Source organism: Typopeltis vanoorti, chromosome 20, assembly GCF_054136105.1.
Source record: "Typopeltis vanoorti isolate ZY-2024b chromosome 20, IOZ_Tvanoo_1.0, whole genome shotgun sequence".
Taxonomy (NCBI): Eukaryota; Metazoa; Arthropoda; class Arachnida; order Uropygi; family Thelyphonidae; genus Typopeltis; species Typopeltis vanoorti.
In genome coordinates, this window is record NC_143568.1 from 91,116,548 (window position 1) to 91,143,278 (window position 26,731).

At 36.7% G+C, this 26,731-nt stretch overlaps 1 protein-coding gene across 2 annotated transcripts in view; it reads left to right on the forward strand.

Annotated features, from left to right (window-relative positions):
* LOC150095642 (leucine-rich repeat and WD repeat-containing protein 1-like) overlaps positions 1-26,731 on the forward strand; it is a 154,362-nt gene that overhangs the window by 90,970 nt on the left and 36,661 nt on the right. For both annotated transcript variants that reach the window (XM_090410281.1, XM_090410282.1), the window contains 2 exons: positions 10,515-10,652; positions 25,684-25,781. In XM_090410281.1, the coding sequence (XP_090266407.1) occupies positions 10,515-10,652; positions 25,684-25,781 (236 nt within the window). The remainder of the gene's footprint in view (positions 1-10,514; positions 10,653-25,683; positions 25,782-26,731) is intronic.

Below are 26,731 nucleotides of genomic sequence, written 5' to 3' on the forward strand. Positions count from 1 at the left end.
ATCCACATATACCAGTCCTCTCTTGTCACACATTCTCGCTATTATGCCATTCAATATCACCGCTCTTCTGCTCAGCTCATCATTATCATACCTAGACAACACGCACACTATTTTTCCTCTCTCTGTCTTCTTCCGTACAGTCTCAAGCAAAAATCTCATATCTCTCGCTGCCCGACTTACATTACCACTCAAGTCATTCGTTCCTACCATCACAATCATCTCATCCACCCTTTCACCTCTCTTAATTGCCATGGCCACCCTTTCTATTGTTCCTCCTGGTAGACACTCCTCACGCATCCTAACTTGAACACCACGGATCATTGAGTCGCCATACATTATACCTCTTACCATTCCCTAGCTCCTATTGTTTCCATTCTCTCCTCTTCTTTCATTCCCATACCTCTCTCTTCTACTGTTTCCATTCTCTCCTCTTCTAGCACTCCCATACATCTCTCTCATTCCCTCTCTCCTACTGTTTCCATTTTCTGCACTTCTAGCACTTCCATATCCCTCTCTCATTCTGTCTCTCCTACTACTGTTTCCATCCTCTCGTCTTCTAGCATTCCCATACCTCTCTCTCATTCCATCTCTCCTACTGTTTCCATTCTCTCCTCTTCTAGCACTTCCATATATCTCTCTCATTCCGTCTCTCCTACTGTTTCCATCCTCTTGTCTGCTAGCATTCCCATACCTCTCTCTCATTCCCTCTCTTCTACTGTTTCCATTCTCTCCTCTTCTAGTACCCCAATACCTCTCACTCATACTCCCTAAATTCTCTCTCTCTCCTACTCTGATTCGCCTTGCATTTATCTCTTCCATTCTCCTAATCTTATCTTTCATACTTCTGCTCTCATTCACAAGACATTCCACCTCCTCTTTCAACTCATCTATCTCCCTCTGCAGGTCAGTCACTCTTAATCTAAATTCACTCTCCCAAACAAAACCATCTCCTAAACTTTCACAGTCACTCACACCTTCCACACTATCAACTATTATTTTCTCATTCTCTCCTATCACACTACTTGTCTTCCTACATTCATTCCCCGTTCCTGGAGCAACAAAGTCGGATATCGATATATCTAATGTACTTATTTCCTCCAACTGCCTGCATTTTGCGCACATACGCTCTCCACTCTCGTTAACAAGCCACATATGTAATTCCCGAGACGCATACATGCCGCAAGAACTGCATGCCACAAAGTCCCTTATAATATTGCTAATAATTGAGTTCTTAAATGGTGGAGGACTTGGCGTTATGCCACTTGCAACTGCTGCTGAATCCACCATCATTCCTTACTGCCGAGTAGCGTAATCTTTAATAATTATTCAATTAATAAATAAGAGGGAAAAAAAGTACAAACATCAGAACATTTAAGTACTAAATATAATTAAATAAAATGAAATATAACTAAATACAGTAACTTAGCTTCGTTTTGTCTTCCACCGTTACGCGTTCGATTCCGACAGTACCAAAATATATTATATCGCGACAGCAACTAACTTCCAAAAAACAACCACTGAAGTACACTCGTATTCAGAGAAACAATTTAGCACTCAAAAACGGGGAAAAAAGTGGACTATTCACCGATTAAAAATCACTTTCTTCTGCACAGCTCAAATTCACCGCCACGTGCTACCAAATCATTAATAAAAGCTTCATAAAGAAGAAAAGTTTGGTCCAATTTTGGTTACATATCTGGAGGGAATATCTGCACCTGTTTACCATTGCCATTCAAAATTTGTTGCCTTTTGATTAACACAATTGAAGCAAGAATAGACACATTAGTAGTGTTCAACAACAGAGGTCTCATTAAAATACATTTAAATAAAGTTGATTACTGATTTCTATTTTTTGTCATTATAATCAGTAAGTAAAACCACCATTTTTTTTTTTAAGTTTAATTATTATTATTATTATTATTATTATGTTACTACAAACTAGGGGGCCGCAAAAATATTTTAGAATACTTAGGGGGAGCCGTGACTACTAAAAGGTTAAGAACCACTGTCCTATGCCACTTACTGTATTATATTATTAGTACAATATCTGTTTCCTTTCTTCGTTTCTTTATCCAATTATTATCTCACAACATATTTCCATAAATGGTTCCTCCCATGTGTTGCTGTTATTTTCATCTTTTCAATTTTCTTTTAATAAGGCTCCAAATTTCATTATAGTATTCTGTTGTGAGAGTATACCATGGTTATAAAAACTTTTCTCTTTAAACAGTTTGGTAAATTCCCTTGAAATATTTGTTAAAAGCTTCCCATCCTGTTGTGATATTTCTTTGAGATTTTTGAAATTTATCACCCCAGGTGTTTTATTAATTCATCATCTCATTAAATCTGTTTGTAATTTATTTCTCTTTATTATTTTCAAAATATTTGGAACATACATTTTCTTGGTTTTTCCATATTTATCTGTAGGCATACCTCCAACCTTTCAATTATAAATTATTTAGAATTTTACCAAATACTCCTTGAAAAAATGAACATTGATTAGCTAGGCCTAAAGCATTATAGAGCAAATTGTATTTATCTACTTTTAAGCCACATTAGGAAATAGCATTGTTACTTCATTTAATTCATCTCTAACCATGTTCCCGTACTTTTGATGCTATTGCTGTCAGTATATATCAGTAGAAATTGTAGGTTATGCAGGTATTCTCCATCCATAATTAACTCTCCTTCCTCCTTAGTTTTCATAGCATATTCAAAGTTTGTAAAAGGTTTTGGTGAAATGCAGTCTACTTCTGTGATTCCTTCTTTTTATTTCTCTTTGTATTTCTTTCCTAATTATATTTTATTACTGCTGACTCTTTTTCATATATGCGCACGTGTGTGTGTTAAATATTTACATTTTTCTTTTGATGTAAATTTGCACAGTATACGAGAATAACAAATATAAATATGAAATGAAACTCTGTTATTTTATTTATCCTCTATATGCATGAAAAAGGTTCTTTGTTTGGTTTCTAGATTTCTGGAGTATGTAAAAAAATACAAAAAAAGTATTATTATTATGATTATTATTATGAGACACCTCTGTTGTTGGACAGATGTCCTGGACCTCACCCAATGCTCCAGTTCATTTGACAGATGTTCAACAGAGTTGAGATCAGGGCTCTATGGAGGCCAGTCAGTTATGACTTTCATGTCCACAAACCATGTAATTACAGCAGCAACCACTCACTGTGGGAGGGCACTCTACTCCACTCCACTACACACATAATTGTCTCCCCTACTACTACTAAATTCTCCTACAACACACATCTACCACCTATCACCACCAACAGTATTTTTTGTTTGTAAATTGCAAACAAAATTTTTCTCCCGAGTTTCTGGGAGAAAAAACCCTTCTACAATTGGCTAACTCACCTTCAAATGAAAAAGCCCATATAAAGATTTCTCTTGTATCAATGAGAATCAAACTTAGACCTTTTCCAATAAAAGGGTGCAATATACTGTCGTTCTTCCAACTGCACCTATTTATTTATTTATTCTTATGGCAAAAGCAGCTACAGGTCAATGTCCAGACCAGAAAGCCAAGCCACGGCCTCATCTGTCACCATGTGGATGTCCTGGAGGCCACCACCATAAAATTGGCACCTTGGGCAGTCATTCACAACATGAGTGATCGTCTGGGCCGCAGGGGAACAGTCACCATAAGGGTGGTCTGATAATCATCATTTATGTAGCAGGTAGTCACGTCTGCCCTGATTAGTTCTGATCCTGTTGATAGATGACCAAATCTTCCTAGGAAGGGCAAAACCAGGCTGCAGAGCACAGGGATCTTCAGCCAGGAAACCATTTGTTGGAAGATTGTTGGACCATTGTTCTCTCCATATGTCAGGTGTTGATGGTAAGGCAGCTGAAGAGAGTTCATCCATGGACCAGAAAGGGTTTCGTGATTTTAGGCGAATACTAGGTGGATTTATGAGAGTCTGGTGTGCAAGGGCAGGTTGCTCATTAAAAAAAATGCCAGCACAGGTGTGTCTCAGTTATGATCTGCTTAAGTGATCTGGTAAACACATGGCAAGCTAAGTGAAGAAATATTCTTTTTAGGTGAAGAAAGGGTCATTGAAATTTTCATGTTAGGAAAAATGACAAGAATATGTTGAAAAACCTCAGAATTTTGGCAGCATGTTTCAGTATTCCTTTAATATAAGGAAGAGGAATCCAAGAGATTTTTTCCTGAAACCACAGAGATAGGGAGCCTAAAAGTGTTAAATGATTTGATAATAAAAAAAACTCATCAAAACCATTTTTTAGAAAAACTGATTTTATGTAATTCGACTCTTGAAGTAATAAGTCCTCTGTAAAACATTGAATTATGAGCACAGTGTAATAAGGTAGTCCTTGATGATTTTTTTCTAGGATAGTGACATGGTGTAGCATGGATATAACAGTCAATATGAGTCTTTCCAAATACTGAAAATTGCAAATTACCATTAGTAAAGAATCAACAAATCCAAAAAGGCCAACCTATTGTTTTTCTCCTCCTTAAGAGTGAACTGTATCTTAGAATGAATTGTCTTTGTTTTAAGAGACAAAAAAAGTCCTAAATCCGATCCATTCTATGCAGCAAATATGTTGTGTCCACATATCTCTATCACATCTTAGGTTTTGGAGAAATGTCATTAAAGAGATGATATTCAAAGCACGCAAGTGTGAGAGAAAAAGGACTTCCCATAGTTGTACCTTCAATCTGCTTATATAATTTATCTTGAATAATAACCAGAATGGATAACAAAAGGGAAAATCTTGTCTAAGCAAATCAGTGGTATCCATAATGGAATGTTGCTGAAAAGAGAGATTATATCTATGCTAATCATAATACAGTGATCCCTTGCAATTTGACAGTTGAATTTCGTGGGCTGGCGCATGCGTGTGCATGGAATTGTGTGATGTCATTTGTCATTTCTTGTTGGTGTTTGCTCATGTTGTTTGTGCTCATTTTCAATTCTGCATTTTTCAGAAAGTAAAAATTTTGTGCATCTGCAGTTATTATTATTTTTTTGGGGTCCAAAGAGAAGTAAACAAAGGAATAATTCAGGAAAGAAGCACACTTGGTTGAGCATAATGATCTGTAATTGTTCTACCTTTCTGGTAGAACAATTACAGATCTAGCTCAAGAGTATGGCATTGCTAGGTCAACTGTGGCAACTTTTTGGCAACAGAGAGAGAGAGAGGGAGAGAGAGAGAGAGAAGATTATGGGTGCTAAGGTATCTGCTGGTGCAGTGAAGATTTCTGACAAGAATAGATCTTCAATCAATGAAGGGATGGAAAAGCTGCTTATCACCTGGATTAGAGAAAGACAGATGAAGGAAGATCTGGTAACTCAGGCAATGATCTGTGAGAAGGCTAGGTTAATTTTTGAAGAATTGCAGAAGAAAACTCCAGGATGTGCCTCAGATCAAACTGAAGAATTCAAAGCAAGTCGAGGCTGGTTTCACAGATTCCAAGATAGAACAGGCATCCATAGTGTTCTCAGACAGGGGGAAGCTGCTAGTGCAGATAAAGAGGCTGCAGAAAAGTTTGTGAAAAAATGAAGATTTAATCAGGAAGGAAGGCTACCTACTACAGCAAATTTTCAACAGGGATGAAACTGGGTTATATTGGAAGCACTTCCCAAATTGAACTTACATCCAGCAAGAAGAAGTGAAGCTCCCAGGACATACACCTATGAAAGATAGGCTTACCTTGTTATTGGCAGCAAATGCAAACGGAGACTTTAAACTAAAGCTACTTCTGGTCTACCACTCAGAAAATCCTTGGTGCTTTGGGAAGAAAATCATTAAGTCCAAACTGCCAGTGATGTGGAAATCCAATGCAAAAGCCTGGGTAGACCAGCAAGTTTTCAAAGATTGGATTTTTGAGGTATTTGCTCCGAGCATGAAGAAGTTCCTCACTGACAACAATTTCCCTTTGAAAGCACTGCTGATCCTTAACAATGCTAGTGCCCACCCTGAAGACTTAGAGGACATTCTTGAAATGGACTTTGACTAAATCAAAATCCAGTTCTTGACTCCAAACACGACGTCACTGATCCAACCCATGGATCAAGAAGTGATTCCGTGTTTTAAAAAAACTTTACACCAAGGCTTTACAAAACTTTACAACAGACTTTGTTCTCATGGCTTTTCGACATGACTCACTCTTCTGACATGACGAAAAGCCATGAGAACAAAGCCTTGGTGTAAAGTTTTTTTAAAACACAATCACTTTTTGATCCATGGGTTGGATCGGTGATGTCGTGTTTGGATAGAGTGACACAGAGAACCCTTCGTGCATCGTGAAAGAAACTCATTCCTAATTTTTCTCAGAATGACAACAGTGCAGACCGAGTGGCTGGAGAATCAGAAGCAGCTGCAGCCATGCGAGAGATCATTTTGACGGCAGAGAATCTCGACATAGAAGAGGTTGATGATGCTGATGTAGAAGAGCTTGTGGAGGATCACGATGACGAACTGACCATGGAAGAACTCAGAACACTCAGCGAACAGCAAACAAAGGAGAGAGAAAGAGGAATTTCTCCTGAAGAAGAGGATAGCAGGGATAAAGGGCCGATGCCAACAGCTGCCATTAAAAAAAAGTCTTATTCTATTGGGAGATGGTGCAGTCTGTTTGTTTGGAATGGCACCCCAACACTGCTGATGTGAGTAGAATGACAGACTTGTTCAACAACACTATCATGTATCACTTCAAAACCATCTTGAAAAAGAGAGAGACAGTCCACCCTTGATCAATTCCTCATTCTTGTTCAAGCAAAGAGGAGACGAGAAGAGGTAGAACAAGATAAAGAAGACTCCCTTCCAGCATCTAAGGCTCAATAGATTGTATATGTATTGTGTATACAATAGTATATTTTGTAATTTAGTGTTATACAATAGTAAAATACGTAAAGTAAAGTAAATAATATAGTGTATTTCTCTCCCACTCCCCCCATTAGGGAGAGAAATACACTATATTATTTATGGGGGTCCTACAACGAATTAATCTGTTTTCCATAGACTTATATGGGAGATATTGTCCCGCAATTTGACATTAGTTCGGCGACAGATTAGTGTCAAATTGCGAGGCACTGCTGTATCTGAAGCGCTTAAAAGAAGATCGCAGCTTTTATTTTTAAAGTTCAGAGAGTCTTAATATGTTCAAATTTCTCTGTGAAGGTAGATAGTAATGTTGACAGTACGGAGGAACTTTATCCATGGGACAGCCAATACATTCAGTGATAGATCTTAAAGAAATGCCAGGTTTGTGGGACCATATAATCTAGGAGGATGAGCATAGAAATCTTGAGTGTTTTCTTGAATTCTTCATCCCAACTGGAATTTTATTGACTATTTGTTGTCTTTCTTGAGCTATTATGGTGTTTTTTTTTTTAAATTCTTCTATCACTTGCATTTTAATTGTCTTCTGTTACTCATTATATCGAACATGCCTTCAGTAACCTAAAGTGAAAATTATACATCCATTAAATATTTTTCCACATAAGTCTTTAGTCTTTAATTTTTTGTAACTAATGATTTCAAATTATTTAGTTCATGTGCTATTTAGAAGCAGTGGTGTGTAGTTTATAGATACAGACTGAATGTGACAGTCAGAACTTATATAATGCTGTTGGATTGCACTTAAATGGATTTGGAGTTGAGTATCTTTTGAGAAAGCATTGTTCACTGAGAGTGTGGAAGTGCAAAGTCAGGAAAACTAGAACTAGTGTGTGTGCATGCGTGCACATACAGGCACCCATAAGGCAAATGAGCTTGAGAATGACAAAAAAAAAAAAAAAAAAAAAAAAAGCAGAATGTGGCCTTTTGAAGTAACAGAATTAAATTGGATAGGTAATACAAGGTGTAAAGGATTGCAGGCCAGATACTGCAGTGTACCTATACTAATTTCAAAATTATCAGGAATAATAGAGATAAGTCTTTTGTTATTTGGTTGTTGCAGCCTCCCCAAAAGTTATAGGCATTAAAATGAGACTTGGTTGAGAGCAGTTGATGTAGTTATTGGAATAGAATGTGAGGGGTATAGTATTTCAGGGAGGATAGAGAGAATAGGATTTGGGGGAAGGATATCGCTGATGATAGCAGAGGAATTGTAGCCAAAAAGAGTAAATTATCAGGAAGACAGAAATATGGAACGCAGTTCATTGAGTTACTGAGTGACCACTTTAAACGGTCTGTCATCCAAGTAAAGGTACAGTTGTGCTCTATTCCCACTGAAGCGAGAATAGAGATGAATTGAAAGTTGATCGAAGACAGAATTCAGGAAATTTGTAAAAAATTTCTCATTTTTTATAATAGAGTAAATTACCTGCCTTCCACTTTGTGAAAGGAACAGCAGTGCTGGATTTTGCAAAACTGACAGGATTGCACATGGAACTCTCTTACACAAATTGGAATAAATATGAAGCTAGTGATATGAATACAAGGCTGGCTAATGGACAAATACCATAGATTAATATATGAAGAAGCAGAATCCAGAAGAAAACAGGTGACTATAGTGTGACACAAGACTGTTCTTTGGCTTCTGTTGAATTTGTACATAAATGATAGGAAATGATTTTGACAGTATGGGTAAAGATAATAGATGCCAGTTTAATGTGGGAAAGTGTCAAGATATACATTTTGGGAAAGATTACATGTATACTGTGTATACTCCAGGAAATTGATGAAGCTAGAGATTTGGGAGTGTTGATGTATAGGGGTTGAAGACTATTTATTGAAGAACACACAGAGATAAGGATATATCATTCCTCTTTTATAGGGCTTGATACTGCCATGTCTGGATTATTGTGTGCAGGTCTGCTCATCTTTGTTTCTTGGGGAGAAGAATGCATGAAGAGGATCCTGAGACAAGTGACAAGATGGTCAGTGCATAAGTTGGTTGATAGGCTGAAAAGAGAAATGTTCAAGTTAGTAAAAGGGTTTTATAGGATTGATGCAGAGGAAATTTTTCATCATTTGGCTGGAGCAGACAGAACTGGGATTACAGCTGGAGCAGTCATCTCTGGAAATTAGTAAGAGTATGGTTAGTGAGGATGTGAGGACCATATTTTTTGCTAGGAGAGTGGTGAATGAATGAAATGTGTTTGCCAAAGTTAAGTTATGAGTTGTTGAATTGGTGAATATGTAAAAGGAGAAATACAATAGATATTGTGTAGATAATATGGATCTCCTCCCTGATTAGATACCAATAGGAAATATAATACCAATGGTACGAACCTTAGATGCATTACAGATTTTGGCATTACCAAGAAGAAAATTTTTAGGCAAAATGGTGCAGCTGATAGGATTACTTTTAAATAATTTAGGAATAAATAGCATTTTTAATCTCATCCCTTCATTTTTCCTTCCAGTATTTTTATTTAATTCAGGATTTCATGTATATTAGCAAATGAAAATATAGGTGATTTTGTTTCATCTGCACAAATATAAAATTTTCAAAACTTACTAATCTTGATATAATACATATTCTTAATAGTGAACCTCAGAATAACATTCAAGTATTTTTTGTTATGTCTTAGTTAGTTAGGTATCTTGGTAAATGGTTAGACATTCATTTTTTATTAATTTTGAAAGCAAAATTACAAGGAAAAGCTAAGAGATTTTCTCACATTTTTGGGGTGAATTGGGGTGAATCATACTCTTGGTTATGCAACACTTAAATCTCTGATGCTTCTAGAATTTTCTAATGCTGCAGGAAACTGAACATCGTCCTAACCTCTGGAGAGAAAGAAAAAGGTGACCAGCATGCCCATTAGCAGTATAAGGCACAATCAAGAAGGGTGACCTGTATGGTAAAGAAGGTCAAAACTAATTATGAGAGGAAGCTACCTGAAGTGTCCAAAAGAAATCCTAAGGAGTTCTTTTGCTATGTGACAAGTAAAAGGAGGAATGACTATGGAATGGCTTTAAAAAATATTGAAAGTAGGGAAGTAACAGAAGCAAATCTTGGTTGTGATATTGCAATGCCAATTGAGACACTAACATGGGAGAATAGAGATTGAAGAAATAGGTACTTAGGATATATTGCAGAATCTTAATGCGAACATGGCCATAGGATTAGATGGCATTTTGGCCCATGTGTTACAAAAATGTACCAGAGAATTAACACCTCCTCTGACTTTTATTTGCTTACTTTGGAGTAAAGGATTAAATCAAGAATATAATTTCTTGTCTAATTAATGTATTTCGTAACCAAGCAGACTATCTACAAATATAGTGAGCATTCATAGCTTAGCTGCTATTTGTAATTCTGGAATATTTTGGTGCCCTTTGATAACCTTTTAACATTAACTTATCCTTGATATATTCTGAATTTGTTGAATTTACTAATATGTAGATAATAAATAGTCATTTTAAAAGGTGTTTTTTATTAAATACATTTAAACCAGTATTCTTTGTTGTCAGTATTTGAAATATAATTGTTACTTTTATCATTATAAACAACTGCCATATTGAATTTCACTAATTAAAAAAAATTTTTTTTTTTCTCCTTAATTAAGGAAATTGATAACACTGGAGCCACATTATCCTATTTTAAATATGTTGTTTTCTCTACCTCATAATTTGCTTCTGGCAGCTTGCAATGGAGGACTTTTAGCATGGGATGTAAATAGCATGAATTGGAACAGAATTACAAAGTAAGTTGATTATTTTATTACTGGTTTCTAGAAAAATTCATCAAAAGGGATTACAGTCAACTCTTATTATGTTTTATCTTATTTCTTATGTTGCTATAACAAAACCACCACTGGAAAGTACCAACCAAAGCCTTACAGGTAAAATGTTATGCTGTGCTAAAAGAAGTTCACTATAACAAACTATATCTGTGAGTTTGCTATAGTGAGAGCTAGCTATATATTAAAAGGAAATGATGAAGTTGTTTTTAAATATGCTGCTTCATGAAATTGACAGATTTTCAAATAAAAGAAGCAGGTCCTCTTTGTATAGGTAACAGGTTTCTTCTCATTCTCTCTCTCTCTCTGTGTGTGTGCGTGCGTGCGTGCGTGCATGCATGCACACATGCAATTATTCACAAAAGCAAATCATGACAAGTGCAGACAGTCATAGTATCAACATTGTGAAGAATGTTACTGAAGTATGTTTGGGGCTAGAGTAAGTGATTTAAATATAGTAATATGTAAGAAAAATCAGAAAAATTCTGAAGTGTTTAGTTTAGTGGTAACAATTGATCTATACTGCAATTATTCAAATATAGGATTATTATTTTTTTTTTTCACTTATATCGAAGTTGAGTTAAACAGCTAAATTTATTAATATAATGGCCAGATTTGATAGCAAGGAATCCATGGTCAGAGTAATGACAGTTAATTGAATTCTAAGTTAGTTATATTTCGTGGACATGTTACTAAAATTGTGAAGACAACACAACGGATAATGGGAATGATGCAGAGGACACTGACTTGTAGAAGTAAGGATGTTATGGTTCCTTTGTATAAGGCTTTGATCAGGCCACATATGGATTACTGTGCACAGATCTGGTCACCTGGTTTTCAAAAAGATGAAGATGTGTTGGAAAACGTTCAGAGGCAATTGACTAAGGTGGTTTCTGGTCTCTGGAATGTAGAGTATGAAGACAGATTTGCAAAATGCAATTTGCAGAAATTGGTGGATAGAAGGAGGAGGGGGGGGAATGTGATTGAGACATATAAGCTTTTAAGACGTTATTACCAGATTAATGTCTGGGAGGTTTTGCACAGAATGGGTGAAGATAGCAGGAGAACAAGAGGTCATCCTGTATAAGGAGGATGTGAGCAAGGGAGTGAGGCGCAGGTTTTTTGCATGCAGAGTGGTGAGTGATTGGAATGCATTGCCTGAGAGTGTGGTGAGCAGAGACAGTGAATATATTTAAGGTGCAGTATGATAAACTGTGTGTATAACAGTAGACCTCCCATGATGAGTCTTTGACTCCATGGAGGTTTTTATAATAATAATAATATGCTGCTCATGATTGTGGGTTTATTAATTAATGGAATCATTTCATTAAAAATTGGAAATCTTGGTGGCAGTAGTATCCACCTAAATACTGGTGGATCTGTTGAGTAAGGCTGTAAAACCCATAACATTTTTAAAAGACTTGAAACAACATCCAAGTAATAATAGGAAGGATATTTTGCATTAACAGCAGAGGATAAACAACATTAAAGGGTACCTTGAATGGTATCATGTTCTTATATACAGTACTAATGCACAAAGCTTAAAGAATAATCTTATGTAGTTTGAAATATTAACCAGAGAAATTATGCTGCATGTCGTGGGGATTTGTCTTGGCTGAATGATGATATTCTTTATATCACAGTACGTAATGGTAATTATAATGGTGTCAGAAGAAACTGAATGGAAAAAAGATAGCATATTACTGCTCATCAGAAAAGAATTAGACAATCAGTTTGATGATATAATGAATTCCTCTTTAGGACTAGAATTTGAGAGGGAGTGTGCTGTCCTGCATAATAAGTATGTGGAATAAGTAGTGATAATATTACGGCTGGTTTCTTAAAGAGATAAGAAAAAGTGAAGTATTATTAGTGTGGATATTTTAATGTGGAAGATATTGAGTGGAAAATGAAAAAGCTGACTGATAGTGCAACCTGTAGTAAATTTTTGAAGCAACTTTGTGATATTTATTTAAAGCAACATGTACAAGAACCTAGAGAGGACAGGATCTTGGATTTTATAATAATATCAGAGGAATTAGTGATTGACCATATTAATTACTTAAATCCTTTTGTGACAGTGATCATTTGACCTTGGAAGACAATCAACGCTATGCAGGAAACTGATAATTTAAAAGTATTAAGGGATAAATTTCAAAACACCTAAATTTGATACTATATTAAGAGAATTAAGAATAATTAACTGGACAATATTATTGATAGAAGAGACAGTAATGAACAATGGATATTACTAAGGGATATTTTTCATAATTCATCATCATCAAATTCCTGACATTTACCCTCAAGGGGATGTACAGGATATGATTGTACTACATGAAAAATTTACATCATTACTGATGTTGTGTCCTGAATGGACTAAGAAAGGTTTTAACATGAATTATTCAGGACACAACTTTAGTTAAACATAGGCAGAGAATGTGGCATGCTGGCTATAGAATAGAAAGGTAAAATTATGTATATAACTCTAGATAAGGTGCAAGAAATTGTATAACAAATTAAAGAAAAATTTGTAATAACCTAACCTGTAATACATGTGGGTCAGACAAAGAAATTAATTAAAGCTGTTAAACTTGTTTAAGAACCCCATTTCGTGTATTATAAAGTAGCAAAGCCTGTAAGCCAGAATCCAAGGGTCACCTTTAACCGTCCTGTGTTACGTATACCAAAAGGGGGGGGGGGAGGTAGTTATAGGAAAAAGAAACTAGAGCGCCTTCCAAGAAAAACACAACAAGCGCACGTGCGATGTGATAGAAGGAGCTGGACACCATGACATAAACCCACGTGACCGCGTTGGCGGGCATCGCGATAGCCGAGAAACGTCGAGAAGAGAAAGAGAACAAAAAGGTCAAGCAAACCCCACTCGTGGCTTTTTTTGGGGTTCCAGTTTCCTGACCATCGGACATAGGTCCAGTCCGACCGACGGAGAAGTTCAAGGCTGGCCGTGGAAGGCATTGGTTCGTCTGTCGCAGCGTTGAAGAGAGTCTAGCTATTTCCTAAAACTAGGATAGCTGAGCGATGTCGTGCGACGGAAGAACCGAGTAGATGCCGTCCGTTCTGGCTATGCTCCTGAGCCATATCGCCCTTCCCGCCGAAAATCTCGCCACATAGTTATCGAAGGTGATCAGACAAAAAGCAAAAATGAAGAAGCCTTGATGACCAGACAAGGCAAGAAGAAAGACAGAGTATCAATTAGGGGATGGTAAAGTAGACTTTTGTGTTATATTTTCCAGTTACGAAAGAACATTTGTGAAGTGGACTCATGTACGGAACTTTAAGAACTGTCTACAACTTGGCACAGGCCCATTTGTCGAGAATTGTCTGTCTAGCAAGGCCATGTTTATTCTGTATGAATTAGTAGTAATGTGTAAAATGATTTAACTAATGACCACATGAATGTAGAAAGTGTGATAGGTATTAATGAGATAATGTTAAGTGCTTATAGAAGTAGTCAAAGCAAGTTTGTTTATATGTTTTGTATAATAGTATTGTATCAAGGATCTCACTTGAGAATAATTCAAATTAATTAGTAGTAATGCTTCCTTGTATAATTTCTCTATTTAATAAACGTTTTTTAGTACCTGCCTGATCTGTTTTAGTACATGAGTTCAAATAGCCACTCATAAAAGTATTGACGAACTTAACGGTAGAAATCCACGTGTATGATTAAACAAGGCAGGCCACGACTGCATGTAAGAGTTTAGTGAACAGAGATTAGATTATATTATAGTTTAATTATTGTATATCATTCTGAGAGAGCCATCCTGGGTAAGAGTCACATCTATCCTCGGTATTGGCTAGCGCAGTTATAATAAATTTGTCAATGCTTATCAGGTGGACTGTCTCAGAAGATGTGTTAATGGTCACGTCCCACACAAGGACAAGGCCCTAAACACTAAGTAACCTGCATGTGGTTAAACTATAGAAATGACTGCACAATTAAAAAGGGGAAAGAATATAAGTAGAGAACAGAATAAGTATAGGTTGTTTTAAAAGGAAAGGATATATAAGACTAAGAGTAAGAAATAACGAAATAATTAATAAGTAGAAAGATTAACAAAGAAATAATAAGAATAACAAGATAACATAAATAAGATATAACACTAACTTCCTACCTACAATTTTCTGCCAAATCAATCTGTTACCTGTCAAAGCTACAACATTATCAACATCAGATCTTATATTTATATACCTATCTTCTAAGGCACTTTTTACTGTATCAATCTACCTGTATCCTGGTCTTCCTCTGGGTCTTTTTCCTGCCAACCTGGCAGAGAACACTTCCTAATCTTTCCTCGCCCATTCTGTTTAAGTGACCATACCACCTGAGATTAGCTCTGCTAACGCATTCCTGGATGCTGATGATGTCAAGTTCTTTCCTAATATCCTTGTTTTTAATATGATATTGCCATTGATGCCATCTGTTCATACTGACCCAGTTCTCGGATCCATAAGTTAAAATTCGTTTGAACACTGTCTTGATTACAGCTAATTTAGTGTTTTGACTAATTTCTCTCTTATTCCATATAAATTTATTCAGTTGACTTCCTACCATACCAGTTTTGTTGATTCTGTTACCTATTTCCATATTTAATTTACCATCTTCACTAAAAATCGTGCCTAAGTAGCTGAAATGTTTTACTTGTTCTATAAGTTCTCCATTCACAATGCTGCTGATGTTTTCAATGCTTCTGTCTATTTTCATTATCTTTGTCTTGTTATTGCTGACCTTCATACCATATCTATCACAACAGTTATTCAATTTAGTCAGGGAATCTTGCAGGCTTTTAACGGATTTATTTAGAAGTATAACATCATCTGCATAAAGCAAGGAGCTGACATTAACATCTCCAATTTTGATATCATCTTTAATACCACTTTCCTTCATAATCTGATCCATATAGATAATGAATAACAGAGGGGATAATGTGCATCCTTGTCTCACACCAGATTTAACATTAAACCATCTTCCTGTACTTCCTTCAATTTTAACTACTAATTTACAACTCAAATAAAGACTAAGTATTGCTTGATATAATGATCCACCCACTGACAGCGTATAACTGTAGTGTTTTGAATAGCTTCTCTCTCTCTCTTGGCACCTTGTCATATGCTTTTTCCAGATCTATAAAACTTAAATACAGATCTTTGTTATATTCCCATGACTTTTCAACTATTTGTCGTAAAGTGAATATCTGATCCTGACAGCCTCTATTGGACCTGAATCCAGCTTGTTCCTCACCAAGCTTCTCTTCCACAATCCTTCTCAACCGTTTCTCAAGTATGCTGGCATGAATCTTACCAGGAACACTCAGTAAGGAAATACCTCTGTGATTCTCACAATCAGTTTTATTTCCCTTTTTATATGGGTACTATGAGAGCACTACTCCAATCATCTGGAATTCGTCCTTCTGTTCAGGCCCTCTGAACTATGCAGTGTAGCCACTGTAAAACTTTTATACTTCCATGCTTGAGCATTTCTGGTCTGATATCATCTATCCCAGCTGCCTTTCCACATTTCAGACCTTTGATGGCTTTTTCTACTTCAAGCATGGATATGTATTCCTGATTGCATGCCTGGTCAGTGTTTTTTTATCAATGTGCTGTCATCACTGCCAGTTTCATTTAGCAATTTTTCGAAGTAATTACTCCATACTTCAAGGATATCTTTTTCTCCAGTTTTCATATCACCTTTGTCATCTCTAATTACTTTTACAGCACTCTTTCCTCCATTTCTGAGCTTCTTCAACAACCTCCAGAATATCTTGCCACCTTCTTGATATTTATTTTCTATGTTCTTACCAGTCTTCCCATGACTTTTGTTTAGATAGTTTTACACAGTGTTTAGCTTTCTTACATTTGTCTCTGTATTCTCTAACAGCACAAGCTGACTTATTTGCCAGGAACTTTTGATATGCTTTCTTCTTTTCCTTCACTGCCTCTTTATCTTCCTGTGTCCACCAGGGAGTTCTGATTTTTCTATCCTTGCAGACAACCTCACAACATGCCTCTCTGGCTGAATCAATCATTGTTTTCTTAAGGACTTGCCAGTGAATCTCCAGGGTTTGGCTCCTGTTCTCAAACTCTTTCATTTTTTCTTGAATAATGTTTGTATATTTTAGTCTGCAGTTTCACATCTGAGAGCTGCTCAACTTTTATTCGTTTTAAAACTTTCTTACATGTTATTCTTTTCAATATGAAATTCAATTTTATCCTGCTCAAGACTAAATAGTGATCAATTCCAATTTTAAATCCTCTGTACACTCTAGTGTCCTGCACCAGAGAGAAAACATCACTATCAACAATGATATAGTCAATGAGACTTTTCTTATTCCTTGTGTCTTCTCTCCATGTGAATTTGTGCACCTTTTTATGGTGGAACATGGTGTTAGTAATAACCAGTCCATGTCCTGAGCAGAAATCCAATAAGTATTTGTCATTATTATTAGCTTTGTTCTTTTCTCCAAATTTTCCCAAAATATTTTTGTATGTCTGACAATCATTTCCTACTCTGCTATTTAGATCCCCCACAAGGGCCAATTTTTCATTATGTCAGTTGCTTTTTCTAAAGCCTCAAAAAATTCCTCCACCTTTTGAGAACCTTCTGTGGGACCATAGGCACAAATAAGTCTCTTTGTCCAGTTCCCCCATTCTGATATTTGCCCACATCACTCGACTTGAAATTGCCTGCCATTCACGATTAGCCTCATATTTTGTGTTGAATACTATGGCTACTCCTTCTTTTCCTTGATTGTTATTACCTCAATATAACATTTTGTATTTATTGCTCAGAAAGAGCTCACCAGTTTTGGTCTTTTTTTTTTTGTTTCAGTCACCCCTATTATGTCGATCTGGTTATCTAATTCCTCAGCTAGCTCCATTATCTAATTCTTCAGCTAGCTCCATTTCTTTACCATTCAAGCTTCTTATGTTGATAGTACCGATCTTCAATTCTTGTGATATTGAGTTGGGGTATGTTTTAGGATTTGTTCCAGTAGCTGACTTTTCGCTGTTCACCCTGGTGAAAACAACGGGGGCTTTGTTTAACCAGGTGACGCCCCAGCCAGCATGAAATTCTATTATGTTGTACCATCATTTAATATTGGATTTAGGCCAATAAGAATACAATTTGGTCGGCTAAATCCCAAATTGCCAGCCCATCCTCGTTCGTTCAGTATCCAGGTAGATACCTAACAGGGTGCACCACGAGAAGGTGAGGATTGGACATTTGGTCAGAAGCCCTGGTCGATTCTCCACATTCCTTTAAAGGCTATGTGGAGGTCTCCTCTCAGTTATACAGCTTTGATCCTTAAGCACCCCTTTTTTCATAATTTAATGTTTAAATTTATTCCCTAGGAGTAAATTTTGTAATAAACTTGAAGTTAGCTGGATGAATAATCTAGTTCTTAAAGAAATGTTGTACAAAAAAGCTATGGAAAGAGTATCAAGCTAATATAAGTATCAACTAGCATACATTGTTAATTAAAGATTGTCAAGCAAAATTTCAATTACAGTAGCTAGGAATGCTAAAATAAATAAAAATAAACATTTATATATGTGTTAAAAAAAGTAATAATAATAGAAAAGAATTAAGCATAACTGAAACAATTTTGAATGCACCAGTTTTGGTTGCAGAAGAATTTAATGAGTATATTGCAAGTAATGAATAGTAGTCATTAGAAGAGAAAATACTCTTAAAGATGACATAATATGGAAGAAAATATTTCTTATCTTAAATCACTTGGTTTTATTATGTTTAAGTTAGGGATGATTTCTTTCCTTGGCAGAAGATGTATGTCATGAGTGAGTAATCCACTTTTGATCTTCTTCAGTAAATTACTGGGATTAGGAACATTTCCTTCTGATTGGAAGTCTTCAAGGGTTATAAGGGTAGGCTATTGCATGAAGTGAAGAATTATAGACCAGAAAGTAATGGAAGACAAAAGAATGAGAAAATAAATTAGGAATCATATCCAGGATATTCTCAACAGGAATCGCTTGTTGAGCATAACACTAAATGATTTTGTTGAAGGGGGAGTGGTGGTTATGACAAATTTGCTTGCTTTTTTTTTGTTTGTTTTTTAATAATGAAGTCACAAGAGAAGTAGATCAGGGTAATGGATGTGATGTAATTTATTTGTATTTTAACAAAACTGTTGATAATTGTTTATTCATAAGGTATTTTTTTTTTTAATATTAGTATTATAATAAACTACAACATGCGAAGCATTTTTTTGAATTATTAAATAAATTTTTAAATTTTTATATGAATCCAATATACATACAGTAGAAAAAAAAATTATGATATTTAAAATTTTAAAATAAGCTTTAATTATACATAATAAATAATGGAAAAACTCACGTAGAAATATTATTTAATAGTAAAATTTTCGCCTGTGTGTCACAGGCATCTTCAGTACAATTAAGCTCAAAATTAAACACTAACTGACAATTCCAAAAAGCGCCACCTAAGTAGCTGGTATAAGATAACTAAAAAGGTCAATAACTTTCCTAAAAAAAAAAAAAAAAAAAAAAAAAAAATTAATACAATAAAAAGTTAGGAAAGATTAGCTGATTTGTAAAGTACTATCTCCCATAAAGGGGATAGACGTAAGCCGTCGGATCTGTTTAAGTTAGGAGAATGGAGTAGAGTTTCACATGCTTCTTTATAAAGGCGTTCCATGAGAAACTGACTTTTGTGAAGAACTCGTCTTTCTCCAATGAACTCTGTGTCTAGTGAAGATGGCATGTTCTGCAAGTCCAGACTTTTCAGGTTTAAAGTATTCAATATAAGATTGGTGTTCTTCTAGCCGAATGGAGGCAGATCTTCCCGTTTGTCCGAAATAACATAATCCACAAGAGCACGGAATCTGGTAGACACCTGGATGATTAAGATGTGGAAGCTTGTCCTTTGGAGAAGCGAGAAAGGTGGAGATTTTTCTAAACGGTCGAAAGGCAACAAAAATATTCAGTGGTTTTAAAATTTTTGCTATACGTTCACTGATGCCTTGTATATAAGGGATAGTAATGCGCGTTATTTCCTCTGTGTTTGAAGAGGGAGACATATTAAATCTACTCAAAGTTCTTTTAATGAAGCAATTCTTATAGCCATTAGATAGAAAGGAAGAAGTTATATATCGTATTTCTTTCTGTAAAAGATCGTCTGTAGAACAAAAGGAGTGGGCTCGATGAACCAGTGTTTTAATAGTTCCTGATTTTGACTGGGATGGTGATGAGATATAATGGAAAAACTCACGTAGAAATATTATTTAATAGTAAAATTTTCGCCTGTGTGTCACAGGCATCTTCAGTACAATTAAGCTCAAAATTAAACACTAACTGACAATTCTAAAAAGCGCCACCTAAAAAAAAAAATAAAATAATTTACTATTAAATAATATTTCTACGTGAGTTTTTCCGTTATTTATTATGTATAGTTATGTCTACTCACGGTTTACCTCTTTTAAAACTTATTGCTAGACTTCAATGAGAGTCTATTTCCAGACAATCTGCTAGATACGGTAAAGTATTGGTAAAGAAGGCCAAATGCATTAACAGATTAATATTCCTTAAACGATGTAAGATGGCCCAGGTTATTCCAACCTGTTGTAAAATAAAAGAAGTTTTTAGGTCCCCAAAAGCTCATCGGATCTACTTCAAAGCTAGTAAGTCTCTTTTAAATATTCAGCTACACGAAGCTAAAAAATCTCTTGCCATCTTAAATAGAGAAATTATGGATATAAAAATTGCTCTGGAATCTATTTTGACTGTTGAAACTTTTACTACTGTAATGCGCATATCTTCGAGTTCTTACTTAAAGGTTTTCAATGATTCTCGTGACAAGCTAAAACGCAAATTTGAATCACTAGTCAGCTTACCTGGATCCAGTAATAATACTATTGATATAGATAAAGTAGTCATAAATGTTTCCGGACGTCCACTAACAGACTGTGAACGTTTTGTTTTATCAAAAGAATATGATTTCGCTGTTACGCCAAATAAGGTGCCTATTATGGATTTTTTTCATAACATAGACAGGGGTATTCGATCCTTATCCCAAAAAACAGCCAACAGATTACGTTTTGAATGTGCACAAATTCTTTTTCATGCCAAGCCTCCTCGTCCTAATCTTTCTTACTCTGAATTTAAAGCATTGAAATCACTGAAGAATAACAATAATTTAATAATTAAAAAAGCTGATAAGGGGAAGGCTGTAGTGATTCAAGATAGGAAGGAATATGAGAGAAAAATGTCTCTTTTACTTCGCGACTATTCAACTTATAGGCCTCTTACATCGGATCCTACCCGGAGTCAATTGAAGAGACTTAATTCTCTTATAGATAATGTATCTACATGGAATGAAGATCAAAAGAAAAAACTTAAAACCTTCTTTGGTCGTCCACCTAGATTGTATGGTCTTCCAAAAGTTCATAAACCAGGCATTCCGTTAAGACCAGTCGTAGATTGTATAGGTTGCCCCACTTACAAAATCTCAAAATTTTTATCTAATTTACTCTCCTCTTCAACTAGAAGAACTGATACTTATATAAAAAATACTTTGGATTTCAAAAATAAAATTTCAGATCTTCATTTGGACGTTTCTGATATCATGATCAGTTTAGATGTTGTTTCTTTATTTACAAATGTGCCTCTTTCGGAAAGTATTGAATTACTACAACAGGAATTTCCTTCGGACATTGTAAACTTATTTGATTTTGTAATAAATTCTGGTTATTTTTCTTTTAAAAATAAGTTGTATCAACAAATTGAAGGAACAGCAATGGGTAATCCTCTCTCTCCTGCTATCTCCAATTTCTTTATGGAATATTTTGAACAACGTATCTTTGACAATATTTCTCCCAGACCTACTCATTGGTTCAGATATGTCGATGACATTTTTGCTGTATGGAATGGCTCTTCTGATGAACTTCAACAATTTCTCAATAAGTTAAACGCATTGCATCCTAGGATTAAGTTTACCCTAGAAGTAGAATCAAATAAGCAGTTAGCCTTTTTAGATCTTCTAATTTTTCGCCAACCAGATGGTAACCTACATTTCTCAGTTTATAGAAAGAAGACTCATACAGGCCATTATATCCATGCGGAATCTCATCACCATCCCAGTCAAAAGGCAGGAACTATTAAAACACTGGTTCATCGGGCCCACTCCTTTTGTTCTACAGACGATCTTTTACAGAAAGAAATACGATATATAACTTCTTCCTTTCTATCTAATGGCTATAAGAATTGCTTCATTAAAAGAACTTTGAGTAGATTTAATATGTCTCCCTCTTCAAACACAGAGGAAATAACGCGCATTACTATCCCTTATATACAAGGCATCAGTGAACGTATAGCAAAAATTTTAAAACCACTGAATATTTTTGTTGCCTTTCGACCGTTTAGAAAAATCTCCACCTTTCTCGCTTCTCCAAAGGACAAGCTTCCACATCTTAATCATCCAGGTGTCTACCAGATTCCGTGCTCTTGTGGATTATGTTATTTCGGACAAACGGGAAGATCTGCCTCCATTCGGCTAGAAGAACACCAATCTTATATTGAATACTTTAAACCTGAAAAGTCTGGACTTGCAGAACATGCCATCTTCACTAGACACAGAGTTCATTGGAGAAAGACGAGTTCTTCACAAAAGTCAGTTTCTCATGGAACGCCTTTATAAAGAAGCATGTGAAACTCTACTCCATTCTCCTAACTTAAACAGATCCGACGGCTTACGTCTATCCCCTTTATGGGAGATAGTACTTTACAAATCAGCTAATCTTTCCTAACTTTTTATTGTATTAATTTTTTTTTTTTTTTTTTTTTTTTTTTAGGAAAGTTATTGACCTTTTTAGTTATCTTACACCAGCTACTTAGGTGGCGCTTTTTGGAATTGTCAGTTAGTGTTTAATTTTGAGCTTAATTGTACTGAAGATGCCTGTGACACACAGGCGAAAATTTTACTATTAAATAATATTTCTACGTGAGTTTTTCCGTTATTTATTATGTATAGTTATGTCTACTCACGGTTTACCTCTTTTAAAACTTATAAACTTTAATGGTACGAATGAATGCCAGCCTGGTTGACTGAGTGGTTAACATATCTGCTCTCCAATCAAAAGACTGCAGGCACAAATCCCACTGTGGACATGGATGTATGTGATTGTCTCTGAAAAATAATAGTAATGGTGGTGGACAGTAGGTACCATTGGTGTAGTTGGTGGATTGAGTGGTGGAGATGGAGAGCTGTAGAGTAGGAGCCCTCCCTCGATGAGTCCCCCCCACCCCCCCCCCCCCCCACCCCCCCCCCCCCCCACCCCCCCCCCCCCCCACCCCCCCCCCCCCCCACCCCCCCCCCCCCCCACCCCCCCCCCCCCCCACCCCCCCCCCCCCCCACCCCCCCCCCCCCCCACCCCCCCCCCCCCCCACCCCCCCCCCCCCCCACCCCCCCCCCCCCCCACCCCCCCCCCCCCCCACCCCCCCCCCCCCCCACCCCCCCCCCCCCCCACCCCCCCCCCCCCCCACCCCCCCCCCCCCCCACCCCCCCCCCCCCCCACCCCCCCCCCCCCCCACCCCCCCCCCCCCCCACCCCCCCCCCCCCCCACCCCCCCCCCCCCCCACCCCCCCCCCCCCCCACCCCCCCCCCCCCCCACCCCCCCCCCCCCCCACCCCCCCCCCCCCCCACCCCCCCCCCCCCCCACCCCCCCCCCCCCCCACCCCCCCCCCCCCCCACCCCCCCCCCCCCCCACCCCCCCCCCCCCCCACCCCCCCCCCCCATTCAGTTATTTGCCGATGATGCAAAGTTGGATACAGCAATAGTTAATACACATGATGTCAAAATTTTACAGGATGATTTAAATAGATTGGCAGACTGGGCTAAGGAGAATGGATGTCAGTTTAATATGACAAAGTGTAAGCTTATGCATTTTTGGGGCGAAAAGATTATCATCAGTATACCACATTGGTGGAACTGTACTCCAAGAAATTGATGAAGCCAGAGACTTGGGAATGTTAGTGGATAGAAAGTTAAAGTTTAGGGAGCACATAGTGAAAGTTGCTAAAGCAGGTCATCAGATCACTTAGTTATTGAAGAATACTTTGACGAGCAGAGACAAGCAGGTTATTGTTCCTCTTTATTGAGCCTTGATAAGACCCCCATCTTGACTACTGTGCACAGATCTGGATGCCAGGGTTTCTTGGTGATGGGGAGAAGGCAGAGAGGATCCAGAGGTGAGTGACTAAGATGGTAGGTGTATGGAATGAACCTTACGAGAACAGGTTGAAGATTTGTGGGTTACAGAAACTGGCTGATAGACAGAAAAGGGGCGATATGATTGAGACACTAAAATTACTAAAGGGTTTTTACAAGATTAATTCAGAGGATTTTTCAGAACAGGTTTGGTGGTGGTGGAGAACTAGGGGCCAGCCATGGAAACTGAGTAGAGAGTGTAGTTAGCAATGGTGTTAGAACTAGGTTTTTTTACTTAGAGAGTGGTGAATGAGTTTAATAAGCTGCCAGAGTCTGTTGTGGGTGCCATGACTGTGAATGAGTTCAAAGCAAAGCATGATAGATGCTGTGCAAATGCTGAATCATTCTTGACATGGTGTTTAAGGCCTCTCTCTATGAGTCTAAGGACTCCTTGGAGTTGCCTGTAATAATAATATATTGTTCAGTTGTTTTTTTTGTTGTTGTTGTTTTGTTTGTTTTTTTTCCCTCTCCCAACATTAAGTTAGTTGGGCTTAGACTGTGGCTGCAGGGTTGGTTTTCCTCAGATGCTCTACTCTTCCCTTTCCCAACATAAAATCCACTATGAGCATATTTATTCTTAGTTGGACATACCATACATCTTCTGGTGGAAAGCAGTAATAATAATTGAAGGTATACAGTTACATGGCACTGTACCAAAAAGTTGACACTAACCCATTCAAGGATTGGTTAACGGAAGGTTTGGTTATTTGAAAGTTGGATAATTGAGAGATCACTATGATAATAATAATTGCTACACCTGAGACTAGAATTCTTCACAAATCTGATGGTACATACCATGATATCACAGTAATGGCTGAACATACATACCAGTTTTTCCAGTCCACACTATAGAAACAAACTGCTTAGTACAACAAGAACAATTGTATGAATGATTTTCACTAAGCTCTTACTTTTAAAACACACACTACACACTGCTAGGAGCTCTAAGTAGAACTTCTTTTTTTATTAGAGTTACAACACGTATTCATCGTATTTAGTAATAAAGGAATTTTTCATTACTAAGGGTTTTTTGGGTTTTTTTTAACAAAAATGCAGTTTGTTTAGTTTTTCTCTTTCATTGTGGTATTAAATAGCAGCATATATAAACATTGTGGAGCCAGCTCTGTCTTATAAGCTGATGTTTAATTAACAGTGCTATATTGCTGGGGGAGAGAGGGATGGAAAAGCTTAGGTTTGAAGCATGTGTAACATATCAAGGATTAATTAACAGAACTTTTCAATTGAAATTCAATGAGCTGAAAAATCTTATAAAGGGGGAGTTTGTCTAACTGCAAAAACAAACAAACTGATTAGAAAAACATATGCAATTGATAGGCATAACTGACCACGAAAATAAGATAAACTCTCCTCTTCTGTAATAATTGGGTTTAGAAAATAAATCCAAGTTATGTGACTAACAGACCATTGATACTAGATTAACAGAATATTGGCTAATTGGGGGGGGGGGGTATTAAAAACATTCAATAGCTTTGCTTAAAATATAACTTGTGGAATGGGTTCTTCTTCAAAAATAGGATTTATTTTTATTTCTAAACCTTGAACCTAATGAAGTATTTTTACATGAAAAATATTGAATACATTTCAAGTTGATATACAGAATTATAGTTTGACTTATTTAAAGATGTTTTTTTTTTTTTTATTTAAAAATGTTATAACTTAGTAACCAACAGTTTATAATTTAAAAAAAAAAAATGTTTTTTGGTTTAGAGAACCTTCCATACAGTTTGAGCTACCCCAGGATCCTTGTGATAGTGATAACAGCACTGTAGTAGATGGCATTGCATTTGTGACAGATGACTGTCTAGGTAAGTATGATTGAAGTATGATTTTAGTCACACCAATAGGATAAAAATTCTCATTATTCAAATTCTATATATTTACAGTACTAACTGCAGAAACTGTTTTAAACTTTATTGCATTTGTAGTCAGTAGTGTAATGTGCCAGGCACACATTCTCCCTATCCCTCCTCCAGCTATATAATGATAATTGGTAGAAATCTGAGCAAGTTTTTGTAATACAGCAATCCCTCTATTAGTGCGCCTAATGCATTCTTTAAAACAGGCGCATTAATCGAAATCGCACTAATTGAATATAATAACCTATGGGAAAAAGTATAATTCGTTCCTCAAATTTCTTTTTTAAACCTTAATTTTTTTATAAAAGAATTAGGTTATGTCTCAGGGCCTAGTTAAAGGAAAACCACGTAGCTGAAAGACAATAAAACATATTCAGAATATATTTATTTTTATTTATTCGTATGATGATATAACAGCCGTGAGGCCCCTTTTATGAGGAAGTATGGCACCATCTCAGTTCCCCCCAAATTTTATCCGGAGCAGCATAGGCCTGACGAATCAGGCCTATGGCTGGGTCTTAGGTATTCCTGACTGTAATCCGTGTGTTCACAGGGCCGGTTTGCCTGCTTGCGGGAGGAAAAACCCAGATAAACTGGGGAGAAAAACCCTGCTGTCCACGCCCAAGACTGGCTAACTTAGCTATGTCTGAGAAATATCCTTAAACTCCTCACGTCGGCGACGAGAATCGAATCTTTCCCAGGCATATGGTTGCGAAGCTCATAACCACTAGATAACTGTGAAGACTTTCAGAATATAAATTTTATTATTCTACTTAACAAAGAATTGAGCTAATGTAGTTTGGCAGGCATTTTGTTTCTTTTTTTCATACAACCAACAATATGGCCCTATTGCTTCTTCTACTCTTCTGCAAATTTTACTGCTTCTCTCTTCATCAGGG